Source organism: Ambystoma mexicanum, chromosome 10 (genome assembly GCF_040938575.1).
Source record: "Ambystoma mexicanum isolate Mex_15411 chromosome 10, UKY_AmexF1_1, whole genome shotgun sequence".
Taxonomy (NCBI): Eukaryota; Metazoa; Chordata; class Amphibia; order Caudata; family Ambystomatidae; genus Ambystoma; species Ambystoma mexicanum.
In genome coordinates this window covers 1,033,201,213-1,033,223,303 of record NC_090932.1, presented here as the reverse complement: position 1 = coordinate 1,033,223,303, position 22,091 = coordinate 1,033,201,213, and the positions used below count along the sequence as shown (strand labels likewise).

The 22,091-nt window shown below is 45.0% G+C and overlaps 1 protein-coding gene across 2 annotated transcripts in view; it reads right to left on the bottom strand.

Annotated features, from left to right (window-relative positions):
• The window catches only part of LOC138491968 (dihydropyrimidinase-related protein 2), a 581,041-nt gene that overhangs the window by 546,834 nt on the left and 12,116 nt on the right, over positions 1 to 22,091 (bottom strand). The window contains exon 3 of one of the 2 annotated variants that reach the window (XM_069618856.1): positions 12,977 to 13,027. The exons of the other annotated variant lie outside the window; for it this stretch is intronic. Within the exon in view, the coding sequence (XP_069474957.1) occupies positions 12,977 to 13,027 (51 nt within the window). The remainder of the gene's footprint in view (positions 1 to 12,976; positions 13,028 to 22,091) is intronic. 2 annotated transcript variants of the gene reach the window in all.

The window sequence follows — 22,091 nt, the reverse complement described above, 5'->3', positions numbered from 1 at the left end:
CTTGGTTTTCTTCACAACTGGAGTCAAGGCCGGTACCATGGTAGCAGGAGTCTCCCTCGATCCAGTTTATCAGCGTCAATACGCTCGGTGTACCTTTGACATCTGCTGCAGGACACTTGGTCTATTGTCCTCGGTCTTACGATTCCTTTTGCAGAGGTTTCGCTGGGTTTTCTCAAGAAGGGCAAGGTTGTTTCGCTCCTTGTCTGCCTCTCGATGTTTGTCGCCTTTCACCTACTCTTGAACTGCCTGGTCATGATAGCTGTCTCATTGTGCGGTCTGCCACGCTCGTGCTGTGCTCTCTATGCTCTCTTGCTCCCCTTTTTATCCCTCTGGGGAAGGGAATAGGCCGTCAGGTGTGTGTGTGATTCTGATAAATTGCCTGACTTTTGCCTGACCCTGGTATTGGGACAAGTCAGGTAAACGGCTCTGGTGTTAGTCCATTGTCTTTCATGTTGTGCGAAAGTGTTCGTGTCGGAAAAGGGGCGGGGGGGCAGTGTTTTTGAATGTCCTACGGACGAGGATGGGGAAAAGGTGTTGAAGGAAGGGGGATACCACGTCTCACCCTTCAGTGTCCCACTCACACTCCCCGAGGACACCCCATCCAGGTGATCCTCCCTCACTAGTCCACCCACCGGATCCAATAGCGATGGCCATGTCCTTGCCACCTGGACGACAGATCTCTGGGATTTAGCCAGGGTGACACCTTCAGGTTTCTCACAGCGGTTAAACAGGCATAGGGTGCAAGCTTTAATCGGCCACTGAGTGACTACTGTATGTTTTGTATGTTGAAGGGAAAGTGTGAAAGGGAATTGTATCTGGGCAATCACAAACAATGGGGGCTCTGCCAAAACTAGGGTGAGTTGGCAGTTAGTTGACAAGTTGTCCCACTGAGCTTGATCATAACCCTGGGGAGTGGCTTCCTCTGAGGGTTTGACAACTGAGAACTAGGCCTGCCTCCCATCACAGTCTTCAGCTACAACCCAAACAGACTCGTTTTTGGGACACTGAGAATGCTAGGATCCCTCACTGATTGTTTCAATGTGTCCCTCCTCAGCACACGAGGGAAGCGGCTACATCCCCCATGCACAGCCCCCACCCACTCACACAAATACTAGAGCAGCGTCTTCTGATTCTAGAATGGGAATCTGAAGTACAGGCAAGTCCCTGTTCGGTCCAGAACCTTTCTACGACCCACCTCAGCAAGCTCTACCCCATGAGGCAGACGGGCGGCTGTAAGCCCGGTCTGCCGCAGGGTGTCCCTCTGTATCTGGTGGGTGATAGGGCACCGCTGCCACACTAGCTCAGGGAAGCCTTTCAGAAGCTACCCTGTACTGGAGTAGCAGCAACGTCCTATTTAAATGAAAAGCTCCAAGCTGATGTGTCCGAGCGGAGAACTTATCACTTAAATAGTGCGCCGCTGCCACACCAGCATGGGCAGTTTTTCAAAGGCTGTCCCATTCTGGTGTAGCAGCAGTGCCCTATTGAAATGAAAAAAGTCCTGCTCCCGTGCTGGAGCACCCAAAAGAAGGGACATTTGTTTTTATGAGAAGCAAATGTAATATATTTTTCTGTTTTTCAGGGGTGAGCTGCAGGGGCTACAGCTCTTCCATTGTTTGGAATGGTAGGTATATGCAGTGCATGTTACAGACAAATCAGAGCAGGCATATTAACCCTTTGTGCAATCTAACTGGGAATGGGAAATTCGGACCCGTAGGATACACGTATATCTCTGTAACAGAGACATTAACACCCCTGGCTATATTACAGGGACTCAAACTTACTTTTATCTCTTATTTGATTCATTTTTTATTTGACTTTTTATTTTAGTAGAATTATTTGAGTACTGATTACATTTGAATTTATAAGTTTTGGCTCCATCAGGTGGTGGTTTAGTTCCCCTCTGCATGTGAGCCAAAATTAATGCCCTAAATGATGACTAGGAGATAAGGCGTCAGGTTCAGACCTTACCTCTTTGCTTCTGGACTCCTTTGCTGGGAAGAGGTAAGGCCTGTCCTTTCAGGTAGCCACCATGCAACCCGATTACAGGATAACAGGTAAGCACTACGGCTACCCCGGGAGCAAGATCCCAGGGGGGAAAAAACCTTGAGGGGGAAAAAAAACAAGGTGCTGAGAAGACGTTCCAGGTACAATTGTTATTCTGGGAATTTGTCTTTACAGGAACCAGGAACAAGTAGAAAACACGAGGTTGCAAGGCAAACTAGCGTTCCGCAATACAAAACGATTGCAATGCGAGAAGCCTTCTGAAAACCTCTATTTATTTCCGGGTATCAGATGTTGCCGAGCACGTGAACGCGCTGATGTCACCGCGTGGCAAGAGCGTCTGGGAGCAATCTTGGATCGGGACGCAATTTGAAAGCGTTTCCAAAATGAAACCTGATCAGATAAGCGCCAAGTAGGCGAAAGCATGACATAAGGGTTGGCAGTGACAGATACAGAGTCTGGATTTTGTTTGGCTGAACTCTCTTTAGTCTTGGTTATCTGCAGTTAAAAGGTTTTGCATTTTGCATTATTCATATTACCAAACGTTTTTTAGGATCAGACAGCAGGCGACCATTGCCAAACACAGTTGGCCATTGCTGACATTTGCCAGCGTCCAAACCAACCACAGTTGCCTATCCCCAAGTCAATCATTGCCAACCATGGCCCACCATCCCCAATCATAGCTAACCATTGCCAAGCATTGCCAATCATGGTCAAGCCTTGCCGATCATGGACAGAGATTATGGACCATGGCCGACTATAGCCATCTGTTGAGCCAGTAAGGTTGTTCTGTGGGTTGGGTCCCCACCACAGAGATCTGAGGAACACCTCTAGACTGCACCTTTTATACTTTCAGGGTCTATCAAAGACCTTGAAATTATATAAGGTTAATGGTCAAGGTGTATTATTGCAGTGGCAAGAGTGCATTTAGTTTATGGAGGGTGTTTTGTCAAAGATTGTGTGAGAGAGACAGGTAGAGAGAGATAAAGACAAACACTTATGATGATGATGATAGTTTACTTATATAGCGCCTATACACAATGTGTTTCAAAGCGCTTCAAGGCAAGGGAGGGAACAAGGGAAAATACAATGACATTCTTACAGGCCATGAACAGCAAGGATGTGAAATGAACTATCGTACTCGGCCTGACGACATTTCAGATAGTGCAAGAGCTAAGACATAGATAAGGAAGGGAGGGGGAGAATGGGAAGGAAATGTAAACAGACAGGCGACTACCGTACTAGGCCTGACGACATTTCTGGTAGAGCTGGAGAAAAACAAAAGGTGAGGGAGAGGGGTGCAGAAAGGGAGGGGAGGAACAAAACAAGCGACTATCATACTAGGCCTGACGACATTTCAGATAGTGCTGGAGGTGGAGTGGGGAGGAAAAAACAGTAATGGAAGTGTGGAGGAAACAGACAAGGTTGCTATCATATTAGGTCCAGGGACAATTCTGATAGAGTAAGTGCATAGAAGAAAGTAAGGGGAGGAGATATGAAAAGGGAGAAGGGAAAAGAGGAGAGAACAGAGAGTAAGCAGCCAAAAAGAGTGGAGAAGCAAGAGTGGAGAGCGAATGGAATTGCAGTAGTCAGTAGTAACGCATAATTTTGCAAGCCAGAATACAAGATGAAGATGGGAACAGCATGATTCAGGGCCACCATGAGTACAAGATGCAAAGGAAATCCAGCATGAGAGTTGAGAAAGAGTGACGCACCGTGAATGAATGAAGTCCATAAAAGTCAAATCCAGCATTGGCCACAAGAGGGTGATGGTGAAACCAGAATTTATCAGGACAGACTCCTGTAGAAGTAGCCTGGAATGGGGTAGGGGGAGCAGGGTAGAAGAATCAAGCAAACCAGGCAACACCTGTGTGCGAGAAGGGTTGGGGCACAAGGGAACATCACAGGGGGACCAGAGAGGGTGGGGATGGCCTGTGGGGACAGAGGGGGTAACACATGTTGGTGCATGCGTACCTGCTGTCTGAGCACGGGGTCGGGCCCTGGGTCCTCCTGGTCTGAGCAGGCCCAAACAGGAATTGCCCTTTTCTTCGTCTGCCCTTCGCTTAGGACGCCCAGGCGAGAGACACCCTTGATCTAGTAGTTAAGAGCAGGAAAGAAGAGGCAGGGCTAAGAAGGTGGGTGGTGCTTAGGCCAGGTGACCTAGATCCACTTGCACCTGCTCCCCATCTGCAAAGGAAAAGAGGCTGGAGGGCTCCTTAAGTAGGGAAACAGAGCGGCAAGCAGGAAGGCACCAGGTGGGCGGGGCTTGCTAAGTGGTGAAAAAGAGCAGCAGGCAGGAAGGCACCAGGTGGGCAGAGTTTAGGCCAGGTGACCGAGATCCACTTGCACCTGCTCCCCACTTACCATTCCAGCACCCAATATGGCATCCAGAAAATCATCATGGAAGGGATAAACACATGTTATAAATATAATCCCCACCTGTGGAACACCACCAATCACTGGGGCACCCTTGAACGGCATTAATAAGCATGCCAATTAATCTGTTTTTACATACTGCCTGCGCCTGCTGTATGCATCTCCTGCTTAACAAATGTATGATATACACAGCCTATAAAATAGCTAGACTGGTAATATTGCTGTGGAGAAGAATAATACACTTGCTCCCGTGATCTCCATGTGAGCAGGAGTAGGTACAATTTTTATTTTATTTATTTAATATATTTTCATGGTGAAACATATTCTAATGAGGCCTCACAGCGTTGACAACATTGGCAGCTTCCACTGCCGCAAGGTTGATGAAATAGGAACAGTTCCACTTTCTAAGAGTATCATCTGGTATGGAAGACTTTGCTAAACCAGGGGATTACACCAAGAACTGCACTAGAAGCAGCGAACATGCTTTAACAAGCTTGTGGCAGTGGGGTTTGAAAGGGAAGGCTGTATCAATCCTGCTCACTGACAAATAATCCGGCAGGGCTTCTGTATTGATCTGCACAAAAGAGGAATACATCAGTACAGTACTCCACTCATGCACATCTTCTGAACTAAGGACGTGAGACCAAAGGACATGGAGGAGAGAAGATGTGGCACTTTGCAGCAGCACAACATCTCTCTTATCTCCTGACTCAGGGTTTGAGCCCAGGCCATTGTAAAAGGGAGGCAACATAATGCGTGCCTGCTGCACCCATGCACCAACGCAGTATCCCACTTGTGTTCGGAATTGAGGGCTTCTTACCTGCAGATGCTGTAAGGGGTGAGAAGCACAACCATGTATGCCTACTGTGTTGATGTTTCAGCACAGCATACTGTGTTGCCCGCAACGCTCTGCCCGACGCCACAAGGGCACGCCGTTCGTGGTTGAGGAGGCGTGTGAGGGTCTCGCAGGGCGCTGCACAGAAAAGCACAGAACGGCAGGCAGAGCGGTTGCTCCCATGGGGCTCTCCTGCTTGTGGAATAAACTACACTATGCACACCAGCCGGGTGTGATAGCAGCATAGGTACTTTATGAAGAATAATACTGTATCTTGTTAACAATAACAAGACTATGGGCCTCATTACGGGTCTGGCGGTAACCCTGCCCGTAAAACCAGTGGGTTGCCGCCAGACCCGACAAAAATTGCCAGCACCTGATTTCCCAGTAACACCAACCCCGGTGGCCGGGAAGTCAGACGCCGGTAATTCTGTTCGTCCCCATTCCCATTGAGTCCAATAGGACTCAATGGGAATGGGGACCAAGGAAGCAACGTCACCGTTAATAACGGTTTTGGTGCTTCCATGAAACTCTGCGGGCGGGACGGCACCTGCCCGCAGAGTCATACTGTGCCGGTCCGGTAACAACAGTGCCGGCCGGTAACAACAGTGCCGGCACAGTCGTAAGTCAACTTTATGTGTAGAAATACTCATTTCTACACATATCTCTCAGGCATATTACCTCCATGTTCCTCTTGCTTGTCCCAGTACCTACTTTTAAGGTATCAGCCACTTTGACAGAAACCCTTCAGGTATCGGCATATGAGGAGGGTCACACAGCTTGCAGACTTAATTGCTGCTGTAAACACACTACTGGTGTAATAAAAATGCTGAAGCCAGGTCTGCAGTCAGCCACTTAATTTATAAGCACTCTGTGTTGATTTTGTTGAAGTGCTGTTAAGCACAGGCATTGGCAAAGCCAACAGTTTTGGCTTTTGTATAATATTAGGAACTTGCCAGGCAATGCTTAGATGCCCAGATACTGCCACATTTTGCACCTGCAACTACCAATGGGCAGTTAATACCAATACGACTGTGCCTGACAAGTGCCTTTGCCATGCCTACAAAAAAGCCCAAACTGTTTGCATTGCTAATGCTTGTTGTATCAGTGTGCTCCGTCTTGTCGATGTTCCTGTTGCTGTCTGTCACAAACACACCTTGTACCCACCGACTTTCCTTATGTATTGCTGTTTGTGGTTGTTTTTATTAGTGCCTCTTTGATGGAAAATTGTATTTGAAAGGTTGCATTTCTTGATTTATGTAAGGAATCTGCGCGGTATATGATGAGGATGTATCACTTTGTTGAAATTACTGTTCACGCTCTTTCTTGAATATAACATTTTGACAAAAAAAGTGTAGAACCTAATGGAGGAAGTCTTATGTGGTGTGTTGAAGCCCTTCAATCCGTAGGATGGGTGAAATGCACAAGGGTGGTTCATAAACTCATAGATGTGGCACCAGGGACTGTAAAGCTTCATATCTTGATCGGCTGGAGAACACCTGGACACAGTGGCGCACCGAGCGGGGGCTGAGGGAGGGCACACTGCCACCCCACATGCTCTTTTGAGAGACTGACTGGGACTTTCGTCTGTGGGCCACCTCTCCTGTTCGGCACCTCAATGAGGGTGCCCAAACGGGAAAGGTGTCCCCCTGGCAGGACAATGTGTGCTGAGTAAATCCTGCTCAGCACAGTAATTGTCCTGGCAGCAGGACACCTTACTCTTTCCGAAGCCTCTGCCAGGATAATGTCCCAAGGAGCTCCAGGCAGCAGCAGAGGGGCTCGCAAGTTGCTCTGTGTCAAGAGCATTTCAATGTGAACCATTAGGCACTGATGGAAGGGAGGGTGGACTATTAGCAGGAACGTCTGTCCATTTAGAAATGTGCATGGGAGGGAGTGATCAGGTGTGAGACGGTTGCATATTGCTGCAGGCTTTATGAAATAATGAATATGGCTTTACCCAAGGGGGATTTGTTAGGCTCACATCAATCTGCATGATGCTATTGTGACTTTGCATGCAGGATGGGGACAATAAAACTAAATCCATCCTCTTATTCCTCAACATATTTCTATAATGATGTATAGTGAAAGTTAATAATGAAAGGGTAGTTTCTTATGTGATGTGCTTTGCTTCCAAGGCATTGCTATAAAGTATTATGTAATGTGTGCAGGTTTACTAGGAAAACAACATCATTCCAAATTGAAGGAAAGGAATGGAAGATCAAACATTTCTCAAATTGTAAAACTAAAAATGTGGTCTACATCATTGAATGTCCTTGCGGACTCAGATATGTTGGCCAGACCCAGAGGCAAGTCAACAAAAGAATTGGCGAACATCGCTCTAGGATTCGATGTCGAGTCCACACAGCACCACTAGTCTCGCACTTCATGGAGTATCAACATAGTGCGGATGATATATACTGGTGGATTGCAGATACAGTAGCCAACACCACCAATGCATCCAATGCGTTGAACAATAAGGAATCATGGTGGATTTTTAAACTTAAGGCTACTACTAAGGGTCTCAACGAGGCCATACCAAATACCTTCAGATGACCGGTTAGTCCCTACCCCTTTCACTAAACTCGTGGGGGGACCCACCACTTCTTTTCCTTCACACAAATAGGACAGTCCACTATGTGGCTGTACTCGAGCAATATGCCAGGTGTGCTATCAACGCCTGACCGCACAAGTACACATCATGTCCTTGTATTGTTAGGTGCTTTACATTTTCTATAAAGTGGAGCACTAACTAGCAATGTGCTTCCTTATGTACCATTCGTAAAAATGTACACGCAATCATTTCATGCAAAGCAATTAATGATATGCACAATAAGAGTTTATTTGCTAATGGGTTTCATCCTGTGCCAACCTTGTCTTTCCTGCATATGCCATGGTTCACTCCTATTTGGTATCACTTGTACATATATATATATATATATATATATATGTATGTATATATATATATATATATATTGTATCATCATACGCACACCAGTTGATGCTGAGCATATTTACTTTGAGTTTTGAAATGCTTGTGTCACTGTCTATTTTGTAAACAACACGCTGCCTACAATCATCGCGGAAACAAACTGCCTTACTATTCAATCCATAAGAATCTACCAGTATATGGGGGGTGTACATCTGTGCCCTCCGTAATCGCAACCAACATCTTCCCTATTCAATATTCCCATTCACAGCCCACACGATAGAAGCTCTGATTCCACCCCACTCCTTTAACGCCATATTACGCTTCGCATAAACTGTTCGGTTACCATGCCAACCCTTGGACCGACATGGTTCGCGCATGTGCAGGGGAACAGACACTTCTTACCTGCGCCTGCGCTGAGCGTACTTGCGACGCAGCTCTGACTGTCTCTGTTCCGACGCCGGCTCTCGTAGCCGACCTCCACATCCCAAGAAAGCAATCGACTCACTTTTCGGACACGTAGGTAAGAGCGCCCTGCAGGGCTTGCCACGAAGGAGCCGGGGGTTTACCGCCCCCGCCACGGAAGCTACCCATGTCCTAAGCTCCTGTCTTCTCACGACGGCACGATCCAACCCAACACGGGCGGGCGCCTTCCGCCCCTTGCTTTCAGAAGTCTCATAGCATCAGATTTTTCTGAATCTCTTTAGAGCGCCTTCTTGATAAACTGTACCCTGGTTTCTCATTTCCAGGGTCCTGCAGCCACATTAAGGAGCGGCAAAATTCACACCCCATAATCCTGGGAGCCCCACCAATATGTGGACCACCGCTTGATTGCCTTTTACAAGCATCATTCATAAGGTCCTCGCACAACTGAACACAGCCAAGAATCTCCAAACGGCTGCAGGACTGTGCCAACAGGTACTTGTATGTCAACTGTTTTAGTCAAGCATTTCACTACACATTAGTGACTACCATTTATTTACTCATACATATATGCTTTCTGTGTTTTTTAAATATTTTTCCCAATACCCAAGTGCATCCAGCACACCAGTTACCTAGCGGCAGAAATCCCCTCCTACTGCTTGAAGAGGTCCGCCACTCATTTTTCCCAGTCCCCTGGTACCACCAACTGGAAGAAAACACCACTTTCTGATTACTGTCCAGGTCAGTAACCAAGTGCCAGCAAGCCAGTGGACAATGACATATTGTTCACTCACATGGTCTCAATTAGATTTTATTGCATCCCAGTATAACTAGCATCAGATTTGAACCTCCTAGACGAGCTCTACAATATTTTCTGAGCCCATTTCCCTCTTTTTCTTTTCTTTCCTTTGTTTTCCATATAGGGGAGACCAAGTCAAGGCAAATGAAGAAGGCTTTCCGCCGAAACGTCACAGGACTACATCATTTTGAGGGCTTTATTCCCCCATTCCCGCTTCACAACTCAATCCGTTTTTAGTCGTTGACCAACGACTAGGTCCCTTTCCTTTAGGAGCCAGTAACAAATCTACCCAGTCTCAGAAAGAAAGAAAGTCTTTTCTCTGACACATGGTCTGGACTCCACACATCCCACATAGGTGTTTGCCTTGTGTTTAAATAATACACCATGTTTCGCTGCATTCATTGCACATCTAGGCAAATCATCGATTGTGCATTAATTTGCCTTGTTTGTTAATTTCCCTTAAGCATTTGCTATCTTTTCTTTGTTGCATTTGTTTAATAAGATGACTGTAATTTGATCCTTATGTACACCAGAAAACGAATTAGTTTCATGTTAGACTTAAATGCGGGAAAAAAATTCCCCCTGCATTCACTGACAATGGCTAAATAAAAAGCTACAGTGCACCTTTGAAGGGCTCCAAAGCTCGTCTTTTTTGTATATGTATGACAGTTAGCTTAATGAAATAGCTTTTGCCATACTAAGCATGCTGAATAACTTAGCCTTGACCAAAATGTTTAGGTCAAGAGACTAAAAGTAAGTGGCAGGGCGCCATCCCTTTCGTTTCAAGTATCATTAGCTCTTAAGTCCTTCCACTTGTTCATGAGCTGACCCTCCAGTTACATAGATAAAGTATTATTTAAGCAGATGAAATGCAAAGGGAAACATTAATAAAAATCTATATAAACTAAAACTGTGAAGAAGTGCTCAGTTGCTTAAATTGTCCACATCCCAGTTTCACCATTTAACCAAAGTGTGTGATCCTGGGCAGACCATGTAATCAGACTGTGTCTTATCTGCAGCTCTGTAAGTGATTCACTTCAAAGCTTTAATATATCATGCTGTTATTATTTTTTAAAAGCCTGACTTGCTCCATATATAACAATGCAATTTAGGTATTTTGCACCAGAAAATTATTTGCCACTTGGCTTACTTATGACAACGTATTCTAAAGTCAGTTGCATGGCACCCCCAAGTATCAAAGACTGTTGATGCTCCTTGCGATTTGCTTTCTGTGAAGTAATTTCTGTTGGTGCAATCCATATGCAAATGAGTTGATGTGTATGTATTTTGCCCCACAGCGCCTGGACAGAGCTCTAATAGATGAGTTCCCTGCATCTGTAATGATTCTGCCCTTTTTCATTTTTGTTGTGTTAAAATGCGAGATGCCACTAGTAATGTTACCAAAAAAATAGATTGGGGCAGGGCTGGGCGGTTTGTGGGCGCGAATGAGACAACCCGGAATTGCGTGCACTGCATTTGAGGGGAAAGTAGCAGGCGTTTCACGTGGCTGTCCCCCTCACCACATCGTGCAATGCTGAATACTCCACTTACAGGATAATATAGGGAGGTTTTCATAAGATGTAACTGTCTTTTTTTTTTAACCTTTATTTTATTTTGCTTGACACTGCATAGAGGAGTGCGTAGGGGGTACATACATCAACTTTTACAAAGATCATACAAAAAAACATGTACTTGCAGTAATATACATCTTCATGACAAAATCATATCACTGAGATGTAACTGTATTGTTATTATCACAAAGCACAGCTCGACATTTCATGAACTGTAACGAGTCGTTAATGGCTTCCGTTGTGGGTATAGATGAATGACTGTTTATTATTCTGAGAGAAAGCTTTACATCAGCAGCTTCCTCAGGGGCAGCCTCGCGTTTTAATGCAAAGCTTTCTCTCAGAATGAACAGTGTTTTTATCTATTACAGCAACGTGCTGCGCAGTGCATTGCTGCTTATGTCTGTGACAGCTCGGAAGAAGGGCTACTGCTCAGGTGTAATACAGCCAATCAGCGATCAGCCGAAGGCAGCCGAAGACCAGGGGATACCGGATCGGTATGGGATACCAAATATTACAGAACACCGGCACTAACGCGCCATCAATTAAAGGAACAGCGCACAGGGAGATATGAGAATTGTAGTTCCTGCACGCTAACAGTTTTTCAAAGTCACCTATGAATGGTACTGGCAACTGAATAGGTGGTGTAGCCCACTATAAATATAGACGGACGCAAGTCCTTGAATCTTTCTATTTGCTTCCTCCAATTGAAAGGACTACACAATAAAATGCAATATTCAATGTTGTTCAGCATTCAGAGCAATTGAAATGTATACAATGTCAAGACCACACTCAGTGCACACCGAGCATCTCATTCCCGCAGGCAATATGACGTCCCTCCTCCCGGCTCCATCTGAAATCTACACTACTCCCGCCCCCTTTGGTGTCTCCTAAAAGGCTAATTCTGGCAATTGTGTGCTGCGCCCCCATTATCCTACGAATAGTAAATCCTGGGACACCCTTTTACGTTACCTCCTTCTAATAATTACAAAGAAGACCACCGTGAACCTCCCCTTTCCTGCACCATTTCTAATCCTCTACAAAAGGAGTATAATTGGAATGACTTTTACGGTCACTGAGGAAACCCCCATACATTTAGGGGCCGCTGTAATGTGCATCGAATTTAGCCTCTGTGCGTTGATATGCAGTAAAATAATAACACAAAGGTTAGGCCATTTTGCCCAGCGTTTGCTGGCCGGTATGCTTGGATCTGAAGCAATCAGCGTGCCATCGTGCAAGCTGGATCAAACATACTATTTATTGCACATACATTTACTTAATAAAGAATAAGCAGAGGAGCAGAGACAAGAGTTGAGTAAATGGGCACAGTGCATCTTTCGTTAAGCAAGAACACATATTTGTCATGACAAACACATTGTCTAGAGCTGATGCTACAGGGGCGCCAGAGGGGCCGAATCTTGGCATCCATTTCCCTCCTCCACTGAAAGCAGTGATTAGAGTTTGAAGCGCCTCCAAGCTCTTACCACAATCCCGGAAATAGGAATCTCCTTCTACGAGTCACGTGAGAAGTGGACTACAGCAGCAGAACTACCAACACCTTCGATCATGGAAGCATTCTCCTACTTCTTCTCAATGGTTGGTGTGCACCAAGCCAATTGAGTTCCACCATGCATCAGGCTTAGAGCCTGAGCAGTTCCTCTGCAACATAGCACCTATGTTTTTATTTGCATCTGTTGCTTTCATTTTGATTTTTTTGTTTCCACAGCCTAAAACTCTTTTAAAAAACTTTTTGGGACCTGTTTTTTGACCAGCAAGGCCAGACTTGCCAATGAAGGCACCGGGAAGTGTCCTGAAGGTAGGGGAGCTTTTGTTCTAGTGGTGAGGCTGGAAGAAAGGGTGCCTTTTATTCATTCCAGGCCACTCCAGTGGCATGGAGAACCAATATGCATGACTGGAGTAAGGTGTGGTAGTGCTGCTGCTTTCAGAGATCGTTTCCACGCAGTGCCCTGTTGGCATCAGCAGTATTAACAGGTGTTATCTTATGGAACAGTGCTACTTGGTGACACACCACTACAACTAAATCCTACCTTGATTTTTGGTGTAATATTAAAGACAGCAGCAAAAGAGTCCAAGCCACACTGAAAAAATAAAAATATGTAAGGGAAAGGAAGCATGCAGGATGAACACAACTATGAGAGGCGACTATAATGTATTACACATTTGTGGAGAAATGGCCATTGGCGAGTGGCCAGGAACAGCGCTGCGCCCTATGTGACCTTCTATGACCTACCTGTAAAACGCAGACATACATAAAATGGCAAACATGGAATCGACCAGTGCTTTACCTGTTCCGGTTGGTGCTTGAGACTCGGGTGGTCAGCATAAGGCGAGTGGTAGGAAGCAGGACAGTGAAGAAGGGGCAGTGCAGGCACTAGGGGGCAGGGCAGAGTGATGTGGGGTAGTATGGATAAGGACTCTAGTGAGTAGGCGGGTGCTCTTTGGGGTGAAGCCTGGGTGTTTTCTGTAAGGCTGTGGGATTAGGAGAAGGTTCTGGTGCAACAGGCGTGATTGTGCTTGACCTTGGGGAGCAGAGACTAATATTGTTGGGGAAGGAAAGCAGAGGTGAGACTTGGAAGGAGTAGGGAAAAGTGTTAAGAGGGTGGAGGACTATGTGGGGTATAGAATAGGGGTCTATGCTGCAAAGCAGAGGGTGCACGTACATGGTCGCCGTGCGGAAATTAATAATACGCTCAATTCTAACACTACATAGTCGAGCTTTGAGAAGTATACAGGTTATCCGTTTTTAGATCTTCCCTTGCCTCAACATAGAACCCACTAATGCATATTCATATGTGTTGCCTGTGCCATAAGACATGGTATGTTTTCTATTCCCAATTTGCTAGCATCAGCACAATCTGAACCCATCTACAGCAGGCCAGCTACACTCTTCGAGGGAGTAAAGCTGCCAACAGGCAAGCGCTTCTATTTGGAAAGTATTATTGATACAGTTGGAGTTGAAGTATTATTCAGGTATTATGAATAATAGTTGAACTCAACTGTATCAATATTTTTTTTTAATTTAAATGTTTTATTGGTTTCAAAGTCAAACAAACAAACAAAGTATATTGTAGTCCTATCTAGACACCGGTCGTAGCACGAATTGCAACATTTTCATCACAGCAATTACCAATCTGTTCTGATCCCCTATTAACACCCATCCCCACCATTCTGATGGATTGATGCTTTCACCCATCAATTCAAACCCCTCCAAGAAGGCACTTCTAATTTGCTTTAATGGTTCACAGTTAGTTATCAAATGCATGGGTGTTTCAACAGTATCACTGTTCTTACAGTATCGATACTGCAGGTTTTCCACTCCTGGGGTTTTTCTTAGCCATTGCACCTCCTTCATTTCCAAGATGTTTAAACGACATCCAAGCATAACGTCTCTGTACCTTGAAGATGGAAATTGTTGAAGGTATTTAGGTAGGACATTTAGTTATTTCCACATTGGTCTTGGGTAAGAATCCAATCCCCTGCCATAAGTTTCCTCTTTGCCTTTATTGGATTTTGCATCAACATTTCCATCTCTATGTTCTTTATTTTTAAGATGTTTTCCACTTTCATTCTCCAAAGCTCAAAATGCTTATCCTTGGACCCTTTACCAAGATGCAGGATTGCAAAAGGCAAAGTCGTAGAGTCTGCTGCACACTTCCTATTTAATGACATTGTCTTCCACAGTGCCATAGATTCTAATGACTGCAATATGAGCTCCTGCCTGATCACACAAAATGTTAGACTATTTGGGAGCCTCAACACCCTCCTCCAGAACTGGGCCTCCAATTTCTCCCACACCAAGCAAGATAGATGGAGCATGGCTTTTGCATCGTATGTTAAAATCTGTGCCACCTTTTCCTTGTAAAATGATATTAGAGGGATCAATGTGAATTTTCCATATTTACGATGGAATGCCCGTCCCTGGTTAGTTAGCGTTGTCAATCTTAATTGCAGATATTTATAGTGATCCGTTTCGTTCCAGCTTCTATTTATTGTCAGTCCCAAATACACCATAGTTTCAACAGTTTCCAGGGGCATCGCCTCCCCCCTCCACTCACATTTTTCCTGCTTTTTTTACCCACCTAGTTCATGATCAAGACTTTTGATTTGGGAATGTTGATCCGCATACCATTTTCTTTTAAATAGACCTCAAAAGCCCCCAACCTCCTTTGTAGCCCTATCAGGGTCTGGTCTAAGAAGACCAGATCATCCGCAAAGAGTATCCATGGGATTTTTTCTTTATTTTCAGGGGACAAGCTCTCACCTCTTTTTGCGAGTCCGCCAGATATGCTTTAGTCCTTTAAAAGTATAGATCTTTTGGGTGAGCAACCCTTTTGATAACAGACGGATTCTTACGGAGTTGTCAGTGTATAGGGCTTCAATGGCTTCAACCAGGTCCCATGGGCATCCCCAAGCTTGCAATTTGGCCCATAATTTCTTTCTTATGACGCCATCAAAGGCCTGTCCAAGGTCCATGAAGCCCAGGAATAAAGTTTTACCTTCCTCAAATGCCCTTTCCTTCAATATGTTTATGATAAAAAGGTTATGGGCTGTGCTCACCCCCCTTACGAATCCTGTCTGTCGGGGGTCTAATATCCCACTTTTCTCAGCCAAGCTCCTTAGGTCTCTCAGGAGAACAGTGGCAAAAATGTTTCCAATGGAATAAATAAGTGCAATAGGGCGATAGTTTTTAGGCTCAGCCCTATCGCCTTTCTTATTGATGGGGACTATATTCGCTTCCCTCCAAGACGATGGAATCTCTTTATTTATCATTATTTGTGAGAACATAGTTACCAACAATTTCCCCAATTGTTCTTTATTTTTCTTTAACTCTTGGTTTGAGAGACCGTCAGGCCCCACCGCTTGAGAGGCCCTCAGATTACCAAGTAACATAATGGCGTTGTGTTAATCGAAGGCGAATTTCCAAGGAAGCCGAGACCATAGCCAGAGTACATGCTTGTCGAAAAACACCTCCATTATTAATAAGCTCCCAAACATTTTTTGCATTTTTTGCACAAACCGCCTTGATAATCGACTCAGCGTCATTCTGTGCACGTATAATCCTGGATCTCTTGCACCAATTTCTGTAAGACTGTCTAACTTTCCTAATTCTTTCAGATTTTTTCTCTTGCTCATCTTTCCTTATCTTTTTGTATCTCTTTTCTCATCTGACAACTCTTTCTCACCATCTGAAGATCATAAACATGTTTCTGAACCAAGTTTTTTTTTCCCCTGAATCCCCTTTCCTGCTGAACTCATTTAGGAGCCCCGTGTAGTTTATGTCTGAGGGGTCCTCACACAGCTGGAACAGGTAGCACTCACTTTCACAGCCTCCTGTGGTTTCAATCTTAATCGATTTCCATCCCAACCCAATTCAACCTCCTTCATCCCTTCCCTACTTTCATCCTTCTTCCACCTGGTGATGTATATAGCCAACAAATCATGATCACTCTGTCTCTGTGGCATAATTACGAATCTATCGATCTTCGATCTTCTCCCTGAGATTCTCAGAGGCAAAACAGTAGTCTATACACAACTCTGATTCTCCCAATTTCCATGTTGGACGACCCGGGATATCTTCCTCCGTTTGAGCATTAAAAATACACATTTCTCTTACCCCCATACTATGCACCCATTCCCTCTCTCTATCTTTCTATTTGCTCTCACTTAAAACCTGGCCTATCTTATCCAACAGCTTCATATTTAAATCACCACAGATCACAAACTTCACCTCCTCCCATTCAACCATTGCATTATCTATACAATTTGTTATAGAGTCCATGAATTTCCGCTCCTTCCCCATGTTTATTCGCCAATAGATGTTCATTAAGATCAATGCCGGATATGGTGCATCCATCCTTTGCTTTAGAAAGAGAATCTGTACATATGGATTAGGACACTTCACCTCAGATACCGACCATCCTGATGTCATCTTAATTAATGTTAACAGACCCGCATACGGACAGCCTATTATACCGTGTGGAGCGGAGACCGACAGAACCGAAGACATGTCAAGCCGCACCTCCGCTCACCTCTGCTCACTGATGACTGCTCGCACAATCAAAGGGAGGCTGTTTCCGACACAGAACTCAACTGTATCAATGATACTTTCCAAAAAGGAGCACTTGCCTGTCGGGATCTTTGCTCCCTGGAATTGTTAGGTACTGTGGTCTATGGTTGTGGGCTCACACCCTGAAGGCAGCAGCTCTTACCTCTAATAACCAAGACATGACTTCATGGGACTAGGCACCTCCCCTGTTAAATCTGACAACCACTCACAGCTACAGTCTTCCAACCTCGCATCTAGGCACCCCCCAACAATGCTCCGGGGCACCCCCCAGCAGTAAAGGGCAGAGGTGGACTGGGAACCAAAAGAGGCCCTGGAAATAATTTTCTAAGCGGCCACCATAATACACATTTGCAGCAAGCCCAACTCTTTTCCTATGGGAACATTTGGAAATAACCCACAAAAGAGGCCCACGATGCAGATGCCTACCGGGAAATCTGCAGAGCTCCGTAAGGCCAGTCCACCCCTGGCAAAAGGTCATGCCACCAGTAGTTGTGCACTATACAAATGCTAACTAACATAAAAAAACAAAAAGTGTGGCTACAGACTCTCCAGTGTGTACCTTTCCAAAGAACAGGTCATTTAACCGTGTTCGTTCTGGCAGAGGGGCGCCTAAGGACTATTTTTGCTTATTTAAGGGACTTAGGTTTAGTCACCCTGTGTTTCCTAGGGTCATTCAGTCGGGGACCCCTTGCTTACTGTCCCCAGATAGGCACAGCTCAACCTCACTGGTGAGGCCCAACAAGACTGAAACACGTGCCTGAGGTTGCTGTTGGTACTCTTGTTCAGAAGAGAATTGCCAAAGCATTTCGGTGCTGGACTGCCCATGTGGGCGGGACAAAGACTGATATGCAAATGGATATTTCCCTTCTGTGAAAGGTACAGTGAGCTAAAGTGTGGCTGCGGACACTCGAGTGGGTACCTTCATAATGAACAGGTCATTAAGCCGTGTTTGTTCTCGCAGAGGGGCACCTATGTACTATTTTTGGCTAACTAACATAACTTGACATTCCCCCTTTGGGGGAAGCTCATTATAAGTGTCTGATCAACACCACCATCAATTTTACCAACAACAGCCATAAGGCAAAGGGAAAAGAAAGCTAAAAAGTGACAAAATTAGCGGACAGAAGAACGGGCAACCCATTTACGCGCTAATATTTCAAAATCTACAGTTACATGTTAGCAACATTTGCATCAACTTCACTCTAAGTAGTACATAAGTGCCAAGACTTTTGATCAGTCCTAAATCGGTGCAATAGCCTAGGGGACGAAAAGCTTCACCCAAGTAACAGCATACATTGAGCAGTGTTATTTTCTTAAAAATGTCAGCAGCCATGGGTTTAGCATCAATAGGGTCGCGTTTTATGAATGTATTAACATATTCCAACGCAGCACCTTGTCAATGTCCAGCATCTCAGTGTTTCAGGTGAAGGTACTTTAATGTGCCTGGCATGATCTTGCATAGGGAAACCGACTTACTTCAAAGTAAGGTTCCATGTCAAATAATAGGAGTAGGCTATGCAGAACACTACGCATTGATCGCGCGCAGCCTCATGCATTCACTCGTTTCCCAGAGCAACAAAGGGTGGGATTGGAGCTATTCAGGGCCCTAGCCCCCCAATGCACATCTGTCTAACTGTGCTATGAAAAATGTATTGCTGCGTAATGCCCCGGACCCATCCCCAAGGGGCGGATATTCCATCAGTATGGAGAAAAAGTATCTATGGACTACGAGTGCAAGAGCCACTATGGTGAGTAACTTGACATACAATTATCTTTCCGTAGTGTCAATGGACTACTCAGAGATCTGTTCCCTGTAATTCAAATGTCTGGGAGGAATTCCCATGGTGCATAGTAGGTGCACTAAAGGTTATATGCTTCCAGTAAGAACTAGTGCATTGAGTCATGAACAGTAGTTACTTCATCGTAAGCCACTAGGACGATGACATGGTTTTATATATGATCTGATAGAGGCAGTGATTTTGCACTTGTATTGGTGTTTCCCTGCACCTTTCTGTTTGCGGACTTCCGCACATATCAAACATTGCACTGGTGACCTTGAAACAAACCTTTTGAACCCCAAAGAATCAATGGGATTCGCTCAGATTGGTCATATTCTAAGGAAATAGTCATAAAGTTGTTCTCATTTTATAATTGGTTATTTACAACGTGCTTAATACCCAGAGGTTTCTAAGCGCGGACCAGGGATTGAACCTGTGCTGCTCCGGGTCGTCTTGCTTCCAAGGCGAGTGTATTGCCGCTGAGCCATCCTTTGCCCATAATTATCAGCAAAGCGGCTCGATCGCCCCCTTTCACGCTGGAATTAATGGCCGTTCATCTCTCTAACATCCCTTCAAGCAGTTTAGACATGCTACGCTGAAACGCTGGCCATTCTAAAAAGCTAAAGAAGCGGTGTGCTTTCATCTAGCAATAAAGGCCCATATGCCCTCAATCGATGCATCTGCTACCACAGAGGGCCAAGGCCCATCTTAGATGATGCGTCTGAGGGAAAGGTTGCGAATCATGCTATCATGATTTCTCCTTGATGAGTAAGCAGGGATCTTATGACAAAGCCATGCACTGGCACAGATCAACCCCTCATTGATTGATCATCTCTTTAGATATGTAGACTGGAGTATGCAAAAGTTACCTTTGTAATGTCATGTAACAGGCATTTATTCTTCACCTGTTATTAAAGTAGAGGACTACCAGAGCTGCTCCTGACAAAGATATCTTCTTGCCACCAAATGTATACTGGAGGGAAGTGTGCAAGGGAACTCTTCAAGATGGAGGAGAGCCTGGTGAAACCGGGTAGAACCGCCATTTGGGATGTTCCCCCAGTAGCTTATTATTACCTTTTGAGGTAGGTTTGCTGTGCGACTTGAATCAGGATGTATCTTTTTTCCTTCACGCACACGGAACGGGAGAAAACTACAACTCCCATCTAAAACTGTAGTTCAACTAGCCCTACTTACCCATAAACCTGGTGCGAACGTGCTGGCGCAAAGGGGGCAAGCCGGTCTGTGCAGACTATAAAGCCCCTGGCTTCCCCGTTGTCTCACTATTGATTGTAAAAACTGAGTGACTGTTGTGCTATTTGTAAGGATATTTTAAATTATTATTTTAAATCCTATGATTTTAGCGTGATTGTCATTTTATATACTTCCTATACTTCACTCACCTCTTTGTTTGCGTGTTTTTATCCTCTCAAGTAGCTCATTATTACCTTTTGAGGTAGGTTTGCTGTGCGACTTGAATCAGGAACTATCTTTTTTCCTGCACGCACACAGAACGGGAGAAAACTACAACTCCCATCTAAAATTGTAGTTCAACTAGCCCTACTTACCGGCGTGAAGGGGGCAAGCCGGTCTGTTCAGGTCCGTGACCGGATGTGCCAAAGTGTTGGCTGACTACTCTGTTTGGTCAACAGCCATGGTCTTGCAGGAAGTCTTGGCTGCAATTGATGCAGCTAAAAACATCTTTGCTAGCCCGCGGCGAGCCTCAGCTAATCTCATGAGGGTGAGTCTCCCATCGACGGTCTCCCCAGCTCTTACTTCAATCTCATCCTCGCAGGAGACTTGTATTGATCTCGTGGATTGCCCTCCCATGGAAGCAGAACTAATTGCTCCTACTGTTGTAAGCCACTTGGCGGCCATTCGGATTGTCCATCCAATTGAGATACCCAAGGATATATTATCCAATAGCTTGACACCTATCTCGGAAGTACAACTTGCTAATAAAGCGAATCCACCAGAGCCCCTGCGACATCCTCTCTCTCCCATTGATACCTTACGATGCATGTTACTTACTACCAGATCTCTGGTTAAACACACACATGAGGTCGCAGATTATATAGAACTTCATCATCTAGATATATGTGTGTTAACAGAAATGTGGGGATCTAGCTCTGCCGGTCCTGCCTTGAATCTATCTATTCCAGCAGTTTATAACATGCTGAGACAAGATAGAATGGCTGGTAGGGGGGGAGGGGTTGCTCTAATTCTTAAAGATACTCGCTCTGTACGGGAAGTGAAAGGCTACCTTATGGATGGTGTTGTGTTTATGCATGTCAAACTTGGTATGAATGCTGAGGCCACAGTAAACATCATATTAATTTACAGCCCACCTTCCCTAACAGAAAACTTCACCCAAGCCCTTTCTAGTTATCTGCTCCCTCTTCTAAAGCCTAACGTACACTTTATAGTTCTTGGGGATTTTAACTATTGGTTAGGCCATGCTGATGATCCGATTGCCGGAGAGCTGTCACAATCGCTCACAGACCTGGGGCTGATGCAATCCATTCATGTTCCAACCCATATAATGGGTCATACATTGGATTGGATATCAGTCTCTAACGTTCTGTGTCATGATATTTCGGTTTCTCCTTGCCCCTGGTCAGACCATGCCTTTGTGCGTTTTTCTTTCACAGTACCATTTCCTACTAAAATTAAGCCTAATTATGCGCACTCTGTCTTGTTTTCGAAATCAGAAGCACTTAACTCGTGAAAAAATTGACCCCATTTTAAGGGCATCTGCCAGTTTTTTCAGATTTAGATTCGCCGGATTCCGTGTCCATGAATCTACCATGTGGCTAATACCTTGGCCCCACCGAAATCTAAAGAGAAGTCTTCTGAGGGGAAAAAGAAGTCAACCGTGGTTTTCCCGGAACTGCAAAGCATGGAATCTACTTCACTTAAGCTATTCTACATCTGGAAGGCAAACCCAACACCCTTAGATCTGGGTGCCCTTAAAAAGAGCCTCTAAGAGCTACAAGTCCGCCATAGTGGCAGCCAAGAAGGATAACCACAACCTAAGAATCTCCTTGGCTACCTCTTAAAGAGCAGGAGACTACACCCCAACCTCAGGCATCCACAATTGTCAAAGATGCCAAGTGGTGTCTTGAAATTCAAAATGCGATGGTTAAGAAACTTGCGGACATTCGAGAAGGCATTATAGCTATAAAATCTCTGACTGTCTGTAATTTGGACATCAGGGAGCGTAAACCCTTTGTTAGAGATGCAGCTATTCCAATTTTTAACTTTAGCCCTATCACCATGGACAAACTCGCAATAGTGATC